Source organism: Eumetopias jubatus, unplaced genomic scaffold (assembly GCF_037043125.1).
Source record: "Eumetopias jubatus isolate StellerSeaLion01/CBP00866 unplaced genomic scaffold, mEumJub1_p1.0 scaffold_7, whole genome shotgun sequence".
Classification (NCBI taxonomy): domain Eukaryota; kingdom Metazoa; phylum Chordata; class Mammalia; order Carnivora; family Otariidae; genus Eumetopias; species Eumetopias jubatus.
The window spans coordinates 63510259-63523190 of record NW_028274813.1 but is presented as its reverse complement, the minus strand read 5'-3'; the positions used below and the strand labels follow the sequence as shown (position 1 = coordinate 63523190).

Sequence of the window (12932 nt, the reverse complement as noted above, 5' to 3'; positions counted from 1 at the left end):
CCTATTCTAATAATCAAGAAAATTCTTTGGTTTAATTCTTATGTTTCTCGTAGCCCAAACTTCACTCTCTGCTCAGCAATGTCTGGTCTCTTTTCAGCATAACCAACAGAAGCACCATACAAAAGTCTTACAATGGATGTCTTAATCTCTCTGTGTGCTTTTAGAGCATTATTTTGAATTCCATCATGCTGCCTTTTTTCTTTCCTCTTCTGAAGTTTTATTACAACAGCAGAATTCCCAGGGAGCTTTGGGGGCAAGGTTCACATAATATAGCCCTGAAGTTTTGCTTAGGTGGAATCCATCCCCCCATCCTCGCCATCTTTTGATGATCTTTCTATTTCAAAAAGATTCACTGGGTAGAGTCCTATAGCATTAGCTGTATGTAGTTTATTTTCTATTTTTTTATTTACTAGACAGTGAGCATCTACAACCCTTTCATGATGCTTTCTTTCTCTGACCTCACAGTGACAAGGCATCTTGTTCTTTAACATTGAGGGAGGCAGAAAAATGCTTGAGTTGCTCAATGTGTGCCTTCTATACCAGTTTCAAAATGGCTTATTCTTCTGGTTTCCATGGTGACAATTAACACTGTTTCAAGGCATTGTTCCAGTCTCCATTTGGGCAGAATTTTTGGTGTGATTTTTAACAAAAAAAAAAAAAAAGATTTTAGGAGGGAAAAGAGCCTTTAGCATAACTGTCAAAAAAGTTATCTCAATCAAGTCTTTATGCATTTCTAGTTATATTTATTTCAGAAATCCCTGTTTTTACTGGCTTTGTTTTATAATTCAATTTCAGCACTTGTCTTTTTAAAAAGTAAGCACTGAATAAGAATTTCTAAAAACTTCTTTAATTTTTGGTTAAAATAGCAAGCTAGTGTTTGTGGTTATTTTTAACTCTGTTTTTAAAGTGTTCTTACATACCTTCTGTACACATAGGAGTGGCATTTAGGATAGGAGTGGCCTGTGTCTTTAATTTAGATCATTCACGTATCTATTAGGAGGCTTCATTAGTCAAAATTGAATTGACCAAGCAAATACACTTAATAATGTAAATATGCCCTTTCAATAGAGTATATTTTATTTTTGACTAGACAGAGAGGCCCACAGCAGGTGCTGTGGGGAAATTAAATACTGGATGCTTATTTACCTTAACACTCAAGAAAAGCCATCTGACTTTAACTTTGTTAATCTCATTTTGGGCTATTGAAGAGTAGTCTCTATCATAATAACCCCAGACTATAGGACACAATGGGGCAGCCTCTGCTCACTTACTGCTGTGGGTGAAATGAATATGAAGATTAAATTATCTTCTCACCACAGGACAAAGTAGCCCTACTTGATAGGATGACTGAGAACTGATAGAGCTGGTGGTTGATTCTCCCTGTCTAAGGCTTCTGGAAAGATGTTGAAGAGAAGAGCAAAACACCTTGAGCCTCAACAAAAACAACCCTCTGGCATCGCTACATACATATACAACTTGAGGTCCCTAAATCGTATCAGATTCAACCTTCGGAGTGCCTCAAAAATTAAAATAAATATTTTTGCCTTAAATTACATGACATTCGAGTACCTCTCATGCACATACCAACACACCTAACAATTAGCTGGATTCTCTTAGCTTTTATAGTTTGAAGGCACTGTCCATCAATCACATCTTTAATCAAGCTATTTATACAGTAGGTTACACGGTGACATGACAGGGAGCATACCTAGAGACAAGGTTTTTTTAGCGTAATAACCTTTTATAATAGCCGTTGCAGTGACTATTTGTACCGCATTTCATAGGGAAAATTATTTTATTATGTCTAAAATTAAATTAATTGCTTTTTATATTTTTTTATTATTACAAGACTCTCATTTTTATGGGACAAATCTAAACTGTTCTCTGTCTTGACTGATCTGCTGTGTGGGAGCCATTAAAAGTTGGGGTAAAGAGAGGGGATGAGCTTGTCATAAGTGACAGTGATAACTGGTGGAGGCTGCTCACAGGCGGCACAGCCGGAGGACTCCTTCTGTCAGTGCACGTGGCATGAGCAAAAAATTTGAATAAGATTCTTCTGCCTGCCTGAAATGCCGGTTTCCCTAATATTATGTCAAAGAAGTCTTACCAAATTAATTATGTAAATCTTTGTCAGCAGCATCATCTTTAGATGGGAATCTGATTACATAAAGCAGATTGGCCTCTCCTCAGTCATCACTCTGATAAATAAAACACTATCGAGGTTTCTAGAATACTTGTTGAGTGTTTTGTCCAGAAAACTTGAGTGGCCAGTGTGTTTTTTAAGTATTGGAGTGACAGGGTCCTGGTAATTGCCTGACGTTGGAAAATGCAATCAGAATCTCCCATGTATCACAGGTCAAATTCTGGAGGAGCTCTAAAACAACCCTTGATTTTTTTCATGATGCATATTCATGTAATTTTGGATATTTCGACACCCTGATCAACATTCATTAATACTATGAAATGCTTTAAATCACCTCATTTAAAACATTTTGTTCTGTGATCCACAAATGACTAACATTTGGAGAAGTTTACATAATACAAATGATGTGCATGTTTAGTGTAAATGAAAGATTAAAATCTGAAACTAAAAGTATGCAAACATATGCACGTAAATACTGAGGATCTATTACCCAAAATAAGAATCTCATACCTTCTTTTCCTTTAAGCTGCTTCCAATTGTATTTTAGTTTGGGATCTTAGATAATACCATGTTTTCAGGGTGAATAACATCCTTGGGCATGTTTTGAACTTGGCTGATTTGCTGCTTTGCCCAGACAAAAGCTTTTCTGATTAGATCTGATAAGGTCCTGTCTTAGCTCACTTAGAGCAAAGAAGCCATACTACCAAAGGTCTCAGTGGCCCAACTTACGCACCTCAAAGAAAAAATTGGGGGATTGCCATTATATTTTGGAAACATGCTAAAGTTGTAAAATATGTGTAATATTTTAACCAGAGTCTAGTTTTCTACTCAGAGGTGTTTTTATGTGTAGTACATTTTAAAAATATAGCCAGAGTCATTTATAGCTGTTCGTAATGTTAGGCTTTCTAACTATGAAGTTATCCAAATAGAGTTATTTGAAGAGAATCACTATAGTAACTGCCATATTAAATGGCACTTAGATTATCTCTAGCAAAACATCTTTTAGCAGAGACTCACTCGGCAGTTCATTAGAATACAGTGTATATTGGGGGAGAAGTGTCTGTAGTCAGTTGTGATGTTTGGGGACATTTTATCATAATCAATAAAGAAGCATAGATTTGTAAACATTTCCAAAGCACTGGTTTGCTCTTTTTTCTCTATATGTACCTCTTCTCAAGCCCATGCAGTTTTTAAGTAAAAGAAAATGGGGGTGGGGGGAGTGTTAACTGAGAATTCAGGAGACTTACAGGATAAGGAGGAAGGTCACACAATCTTTAGGGATCATTTTATTTGTACAACCCTGTACCACCTTGTGGGGCAGAGATGAGAGATGGGCAGCACTCTGGAGCCAAGTGTTGACCGAAATCAACTGTAATATTAAATCTCCCTGGACCAGGTATTTTCCTATTTGGAATATTTTAAATTAAAGATCAAATGTGTGTGTGTAAACTTTACTTTAAAATGACATAAATCGGGGAGCCTGGGTGGCTCAGTCAGTTAAGCATCTGACTCTTTCGGTTTGCATTGTGATCTCGTGGGTCGTGGGATCAAGCCCTTAGTTGGACTCCTCGCTCACCTGGGAGTCTGCTTGAAAGATTCTCTCCCTCTGCCCTTCCCCCCTGCTTGCTTTCTCTCCCTCCTGCTCTCTCTCTCTCTCTCTCTGTCTCTGTAAAAATAAAATAAATAAATCTTCAGATCTTAACGAAAAATAAAATAAAATGACATAAATCTTAGTCAACTAAATGGAATACCTTGGATGTTTATGTATGTGTGAGTAATATATATTTGGACTGATTTCAGCAATATCCCTCAACTTCTGAAGGTCCTTAGGCTTAGCCTTCCCAGACATTTTATTGGAAACAAAAACTTTTAACACCCATGAGCATCACTAACTCTGTGCTCAAAGATTTTCTATGAACACCTGTCTCCCTAATGATACCTCTCCTCTCTCTTCTTGTTTTAGCGATACAGTGTGGAAATGTCCATCAGGGACCTGAAAAAGACGGAGCTGCTTAGTAAGGTTGAAGCTCTGAAGAAAGGTGGCGTTTTACTACCAAATGATCTCCTTGAAAAAGTGGATTCAATTAATGAAAAATGGGAACTGCTTGGGGTATTTGCATTTTTATTACTGTTTGTAGGTTATGTGTACATTTTTTGTATAGTGAAGTACTCTATCTGTCTGATTTCTAATTTGAAGCACAAATATCTCTCTCTTTCAATTCACTACCTACATTTCAAACAAGCTATTTATGCTATTATGAGGGAAAAACACTGCTTTTCCTCTTATGCTGATTTTTTTTTTTTTACTCTGAGCTTGTCTCCTCTCAGATTTTAATAATTTTGGTTCTTTAATACATAAAAAAGTAAGTAAAATATGCCATGTATTATGGGTATGCACCAAGTCAACTATAATACAGTATATCTGATATACACTGACTTGTCATGCTTGAATGAGTGTTAATAGAATTTATTCTGAAGGTACATGTTAGAGCCGTCCACTGTTTAACTATTTACTGTACCCTTCAGATGAAAAGTGGAGTTGTTGCTACAGCTTTCAAGTCTCACTAAAGCCACCAAAACAAAAATGCAAATCTGACCCAAATCTGAATTGCAGAATGAAATCGGCCTCTGTTTTGTGCCTCAACTTCCAGCTCACTTTTAACAAAAGCCCCCCCCTCCTGCAAAAAAAAAGTTTCATGTAATTCATTTCACGCAATGATGGGCTGGGTCTCAGCCAAAGACTGAGATGCAAGAACCTGGCAAAAAGGCAATATAGAAATTCTGTTAACCAGAGACCAGGATGGCACTGTGCAGGAGACAGACTGTCCTTTTGTTGGAAGAGAGCTGAGAGAGAGAGAGGTTAAACTGTATTTTTTCATCAACTTCTCTCCTAAATTGCCTTCACTTCAAATCAAGGGTAAGCTAAATTTGTCAATTACTTAAATGATTAATTATAACAGCGAAGTATGGGTGGTGTCAGTTATGGAGTATAATTTTGCATGCCTTCCATTTCCTGCCTTTTTTTTAATTTTAAAGAAATAATACTCCAAAAATATTTTGAATAAAAAGCTCTCCGTGTACCTTGATGACTTGGAGGAATGCCAGTGTTCAGTTTATGCCATACTTAATCTAGGTGATTAAAAAACTGCAAGTTTAAATCCTTGCTTTCTCATCTAAATTCACTACACTCTACCCTTGTGCAAAGTAACTTAGAACACTGAAAGTTTTTCCTCTGGCCTACTGGTACATTGCTTTTTAATAGTAATTAATGGCTTCTGCTTTATAATATGGTGATTTCAATTGGAACCTAGTAAATTCCACAGAATTCACTGATCTCCTGCAGGAGAAATGTGGTTAGTGTAGACATTTTTAAAGGGTTGTTTCACCAAACAGATGAGATCAGCAACTTTATGTGCTTGACAGAAAGAGCAGTAGTTTATGTTGTATTTTAACATATCTATTTCTAATTTGATAAGTAACTGACAGTCATCTTTTCTGAAAATTGCTTGATGTTGTGTATGTTGCTTCCTCAACAAAAATTTTAAATCAACATAATATCCAAAAAAAAAAAAGAGACAGAATATTTAGCTATCCGTCGTGAGTCAGACACCTGAAAAAGGGTTGCCATTTTGACAAAAAATACCATTTGAGGACAATATGCAGAGTTCTGTAATGATTTAGGGGGAGAGAAGGGTAGAGGGAAGATTTTAACAGAACCTATGCCACACTACCACCATCAGGCATCCTGCTTTAATTGGCATGATTACATTTTAATTGGCATGAAAAAAATTTAAAGACAAGGATTTTAACTTCTAACAATAGTAAAATAGAGGGATATGGTTTTTAATATTACTTTCATCTAAGGTGAACAGTGTGGAATGGAAATACATTAGAATGAAATGTCAGTGGTGCGTACAGTTTAATCTGTGAAATTTTGTCCCCTGTGCTGCATATTACTCTGTCTCAATTGCATATTAAACAACCCTATCAAGGCAGGCATTGGCATCTGCTGTGCTGACACAAATTGTGAATTAAATGAAATTGATGTCCTCTGTCGTATATTTATGAAGACGGACCATTCTCTGAAGTATTCTGTTTATGAAGAATTTATGATTGCAAACTGTTCCAGAACAAAAAAGTGGCAATAAATTCTTTTTTGTGACCCTACCCTCCAAGGGCATTGATTTCACCTCCTGCTGCTACTTTTGTTACAGCATAAAAACAATAGCTAAATCTGGATTCCACGGAGGGTCTTCAAATTATCAATATTTGCACCATGAAAATACAAGGGTGTTGCCAAGAAAGGCTATTTTTCTGTTAGGATCTCCTAAAGATACTATTTATAGAACACTACTCAGCAAATGAATGTTTGTTGACTTAATTTTATTTGTGTTTTAAAGCTTATTTCTGTAGGTTTAATTCATCATTATAGATTAACTCCTACTGATTCTCCAGAGTGTTTTCCACCAAAAAAAAACCCTCTCAGCTGCACATTCATGCCATAGTGGTTAATCTAAGAAGGCTTCTCCCATAGTGGATTGGGACTGACTTTGACACATATATTAGAAAGTCTAGCATCCAGAAATGCAAAGTGGGAAGAATTGTGGGGTTCAACAATTTCTAAGTCAGGTAAAATGCAACAACAGCACCAAGGAGGCTACCCCTTCTGAACAGCCCTCAGTCATATGGTTGGGGAAATTGTACTTTATGAAACCAAAAAAAAAAAAAAAAAAGGAATTTAATTCTCCATGTACAATCTACTCTTGGCCTCTTTAGTATATTGATTAAACTCAGACTTCTATCTCCTGGAAACGTTATGCAGAGAATATTTTCTTGTAAACTCCTGTCATGAGAATTCAAGTGAATTTTCATCAGTGACCATGGTGAACCTTTCCTTCCTGTTAAAGGAAATTATAAGTGAATGAGGTCTTCTTAAGCCTCTAGCGGTAGTCAGAACAATACACGCTGCTCAAGAATTCAAAAATCCTAAATGGAACAATGAGCTAATCTGAACTGAATGTCCACGGTGAGGGGGCAGGTGCAGCTGGACACCTTCCAGGAGGCTCCTGTTACTAACCAAACTGTGGAATGTTTTTGGTACTGAAGCTAATCTATGTTTTTGTTTTTTTGTTGTTGGTGGTTTTTTGTTTGTTTGTTTTTGTTTTTGTTTTTGTTTTTCATCGGATGCGTTAGAAAACCCTAGGACAGAAGATCCAGGACACAATGGCAGGACACAGTGGGTCTGGTCCACGTGACCTGCTCTCTCCCGAAAGCGGAAACCTGGTAAGGCAGCTGGAGGTCAGGATCAAAGAACTGAAAGGGTGGCTAAGAGATACAGAGCTTTTCATCTTCAATTCCTGCCTGAGACAAGAAAAGGAAGGAACAATGAATGCTGAGAAACAACTGCAATACTTTAAGGTAATAAAAAAACAATCAAAGTTGATAAAAAGCTTTCTTTATGGTAGGGATGAAATATTTATCAAGTACATGAAGTATGATACCCATGTATCTATGTATCACTGTGCACTTAAATGTTTCCTTGGATTTATAGACACCCTCTACATTTCTTGTATGCTAACGTCTGTGTGTGTATAAAGATGAACATTAAGCCTCTCAAATACACATTGTATAGGGGAAATCACTGCTGCTTGTGTGTTTTGTGCAGTGCCTGTGGAGGGAGGGCTTTGATAAATTAAAAGCAGACCAGCAAACACTACAGATTACTGAGGACTTTGAAAGGCAGACCTAAATGTTCCATAAATAATGTGGCTAAAAATACTTCCATAAATTGATATGATAAAAGCATGTGATTTAATTGAAGACCATTAATGCTAACAAAAGGAAACATAATTTTTACATACGAGAGAATCAACTATTTATGGAGGGAAGAAAGAGGTTCCTCCATTATAGGCATATTCCATCGTAGAAAAATGCCAGCCTTAGCCACACAGCTGTGTGCGTGTTCACTGTGTGTCCATGAAAAAGAAGCATTTACCCCATTGGTTTCTGTGATTTATGCAGTATCTACTCAAAAACAGTTTAGAATCCAAATATTTTCTTTTATTGCCTATGCTCATCTGTACTACTTGAATCCTCCTGTAAATGCTGTGATTATTTGGACTCTGAGGTCGGTCTGAGGCTTTGGGGTTATAGGATATGAACTTGGTGGCAAGAAACCTTCTGGCATGAATGGTCTCAAAGAGGAGAAAGGGGAAAACCAAGAAGGAAAGAACTTCTTAGGCCCAAGCAACTGTTTCTTTGCAAAACCTTACAGGACCAGGTTTTATTCAACCCCCCCCCACCCCCCCCCCGTGCCCCGCCATCCCCTCGCAGCCCTGCAATCTTCCAGCAGTCGATCAGAGAATTTAGTCCCATGTGGTTCACCTTCCATCTGCCAGACAAGCAGGATTACCTTGCTCACCTGCACAGCCTAGGAGGAGCCCTCAAAGGTAAGACCACAATACTTCCCAATGAACTGCCTGCATCACACACCTACAGATTGTTTTGGAAACCTCCTCTTCTGCCATTGAATTGACAGGACCAAACTGGAAATTAAATGAAAGCCTCTTCCCAAGGCAAATGGGTTTTCCTGCCTAATATCTGATATCCAGAAGATTTCTTATTTCATCTCTACTTGTCTTGCCCTCACCCCCATTGCAGGGAGATGGCATCTTCAGATATTTGAACGCTGTGTTATTTGAACAAAGCATGCACCTTATAAAGCATCCTGGTCATAGTAGGCTGGATGATGTGAAATATATTTTTTCTTTATAGTATCTATATCACAGCTTTAGTGAACCAGTTAATGGCCCCAGATAGCTGTGTGACCTTGGTCATGTTTCTTGTATTATCCCTTGGTGCCTCAATTTCTTCATCTATAAAATGGGATAGTGATAGTATTTATCTCACACAGTTATGAGTTTACATACATAAATTATTATTTCTACTTTTTGTAATGGTGCATTTAAGGGATAGAAATCTCTTAATACTATAAACTCCAAAATGTTACATAATAATTGGAAACAATAACAGGAAGTTTGTTATTACAATTATTTATATACCTGCCTACCCCCATATCTCATATTTAAAAGCAACCTCCCTCCCACTTTTGTTATTATTATAAATGGAAGAACAAGCAGTTCTGCATTAATTTTGCTGACGCTTCCAAAAGACATTAGTTTTATGCTTAAGCTTTGTATAGGGTCATCAACATGATTTTCAGCTATCCTAGAAACAAATACAAGAGTCTCTGAAACAGAGAAACAGGGAGAGACAGAGAGAAGTCTCTAGACTTTCAGATCATGAGATAATTCCTAGGTGTCCTAGTCATTTGCTAATACTTTCCAGCCACTGTGGAAATATCCACTACACCTAATTCATGTGCATTTTAGTGCCTGAAAATAATCCTAGAATTTTCATTTCAAAACTACCAGGGACTGTCACATGCTTTTTGCTATTTTATTTCTTTTTTTCGAAGACTGTTTTTCTTAGGGCATTTTTATGTTTTTGGGGTCACTATTCATTAATTAACTGCTTTTATACCCTACTCTTGTGTAGTTAATTGTTTTTAAAATAATATAATAAATACAGAGAATTTTCTACCCCTCCCCCAAAAAGGTAGGACCTTGATGATAATGTTCACCTCCTCATATGGTTTCCCAGCCCTCTTCCATCCCCTCCTCTCCTAAGATAATCGTGAACCCAATATTCTTTGTGCCCTTTCTTTCCTTTGATAGGAAAGAATATTTTTTATTTGAGAGAGAGAGTGCACACAAGCAGAGGGAGAGGGAGAAGCAGACTCCCCACTGAGCAGGGAGCCTGACCCAGGGCTTGATCCCAGGACCCTGGGATCGTGACCCGAGCTGAAGGCAGACACTTAACCGACTGAGCCACCCAGGTGCCCCAGGAAAGAATATTTTTTATTTTAGTTGTTTTTAACTTTTTTAAAAGGTAATCATGCTGCATGTTATCTTTTAAGACTTCCTTTTTCATTTAATATTATAATGCCAAGATTCATTCATGTCATTGAGGATGGCTGTAATTCACTTACTTTGCAATTGTATGATATTCCATTGTGAGTATATACATGTATCTCATTTAATTCTAATAGCAACCTATGAAGTTGGTATTAGGATCTTGATTTTGCAGGATGTGTCTATGGGAACAGGTACATGGAGGTTAAGTTTTGTGTGTCTAAGGCCACATATAATGAGTGGTAGATTTAGGTTTTAAATCCAGGGCTGTCTGACTCTAAAGCCTCTGAACTACTATGCAAAATTGATATTTATTGATATTTACTGAATGCCCTTCAGTGCTAGATGACTCAAAGGGAAAAACGGGACAATTAAATGTCACTATTTCTTTGTGGTTGGTTTATCAGTCACAGTCTTAAGCAATTTGGCCAGAATACAAATAGTTTCGGCTACTGAAGATCTTGGGAGGTGAAAATATTTGTGTTTTTATTTTATGTTTTTATACTGTATCAGTGTAAACTTCTTTGCCATGTGTCAGTTTTTAAATTGAAACGTTCCAACTTTTTTTGAGCTTATGGAGCCCTGGTAATTTTTCTCTACCACTTGAAACTTCAGTCCCTTCTAAAGTTTTGACCTTGAGGAGTTTGATTAGATAAGCTAAGGGGGTCTAGCATGATGGCACTTCTTTTTTGTTTTGTAAGAAAGCTGTATGCTTGTCTGTTGGAATAAATGTCTTTCCTCGCCAGAATTTTAAATGTTTCTGAACTGTTTACTCTTCAGCACTTAGTTTATGATTAATCAAGTGTTCTGTATATTACCACATTCATTGGATGAATTAAACCAAATGTTTGTAATATAATAATAATGTAACATAATGTTTATAACCTGCCAAAATCATAATTGATAATAAGCATATGCAGAATAAAAACTTTTTGCTTACCACAAATCCAAAGACCAGATCCCCTCTGCCTTTCTAAGTGATAAAACCTCTCAGGTAAGAGTTATTAGAGAACCTGTACGTGTGGAACTCTTTGCCACATTGCTCCTCTTCTTGTGTGTTTCCAAAGGTCTTCTGCTGTCATTGGTCATACTGCAGACAAGCTCTACCCACAGGACTTAGCTTTATGATTCTCCATTCTCTAAAATCTCAGGCTTTTAACAGAATGAATTCCTTTATATGCCCCCAGAGTAGTGATAGATAAGCCACCGTGCACTACCCAGGAGAAAGGGGTGGGAGGGTGCTGCCTCTAAAAAGGAAAACCCATCACTTTGTAGGCACAACTGTTTCCTTCTTAGAGTTTAGTCTGGGATGAAAGAAAGGATCAGGATCTCAAGTATTCAGAAGAAGAGGAAAAGCAATTGTGGAATGTATTCTTTTTCTTGAAGGAGAGTAAGTGTGATAAACGTGGGATTAGACACAAGGCAAAATTCTACCTAAGAAAGAAAGAGTAAAAGCCCAGCATGGGGAGACACGCAAAGGTGTGAACCTAAGACCCCTGGCACAGAAATGCAAAATCGTCAAGGAGTGAACACACCATTGCAATCAAATGTGGAGAGCATGTCAGAGATTTAATGAGGTCAGCTGGAAAAGGGCCTGCTAGAGCTATGTGTGTGCAGCTTCAAGGCCATTGGCTGGAAAGCACTACTCTTTAATGATGACCCTTCAAAGAAAAAATAATTGCTTAATCATATGTTCCTTGTATTCCATAACCAAATTCATTATTCTAAAGACTCAAATTGGGGAGAAATTATTCAATACTAGCTCAAAGAGTCTGCGACACTGGACTAGGCCCAGAACCAGCCCGGGAAGGACAAGTTTAGAGCTGCCAAGAGGCTTTGTTTTCAAGAAGGTGAATGAGAAGAATAGATTTGGTGAGCTCGGCAATGATTAATACCCTGCATTTGCTTAGCAATTTAAATTGGACCAAGCATTTTTGTCCAAGCTAGTCTACTTAAACCTTATAAGGTGAAAATTATGATCACTTTCTTACGGGTGTTTTTATTTATTTTTATGAATGATGAACATGAGAGGTGGAAAAGTCAACATGACTTCTTTGAATCCATGCAGCAACTAGCAGCAGAGACAGAGCAAAAGCCATGGTCTGCAGGTTCAAATTCCAGTATTCTCCCAACCGGTCATTCACCGATCCTTCAAAATAAACATTGAAACCTTGTTGTCCTCTAAATCAAGGGTTGGCGAACATTTTCTGTAAAAGGCCAGATAATACAGTCTGCCACAGTTACTCAACTCTGCTGCTGTTGTGGAAAAAGCGGCCACCAGTAATATGTCAATGAATTAATATAGTCTGTTCAATAAAACTAATTTACAAAACTATTTACAAAAGCAGGCAGTGGGCCAGATTTGGCTCTCAGGCCTTTGGTTCCTGACCCTGCTCTAGATTACAAAAATTATCATAAACATGGGAATGGCTACCATCTGCATCTCCTTTTGTGAAAGGAGGCCATGCTGGAACTACAGTAGGAGGAGCGAAACGATCTTTAACAATTTGAACAATGACAACTAACACTTACCCATTGTTCATAGGATGTCAGTCACAGTTTCTAAATGTTTTACCTGCATTTGTTTATTTAGTCCTTACCACCATCCTGAGGCAGGTATTTTATTATGCCGTATCTCTAGAAGAGAAAATGGAGGCAGGGAAAATTGAAGTAATTTGCTTGAGGTCATTCAGGGAGTTATGACAGAGCCAATAGTCAGGCCTAGTATGTCTATTCCAGAATTGGCCTCTGCTTTGTAGACTCAACAGTCCCTAGGTCAAAGATCTATTTCTGAAAAGAGAAAAAACACATTAACT

The 12932-nt window shown here is 37.5% G+C and overlaps 1 protein-coding gene across 2 annotated transcripts in view; it reads left to right on the top strand.

The window, feature by feature from the left end:
* Positions 1-12932, top strand: part of AKAP6 (A-kinase anchoring protein 6) — a 571051-nt gene that overhangs the window by 477082 nt on the left and 81037 nt on the right. For both annotated transcript variants that reach the window (XM_088024647.1, XM_028114891.2), the window contains exons 11-12: positions 4107-4253; positions 7337-7561. In XM_088024647.1, the coding sequence (XP_087880773.1) occupies positions 4107-4253; positions 7337-7561 (372 nt within the window). The remainder of the gene's footprint in view (positions 1-4106; positions 4254-7336; positions 7562-12932) is intronic.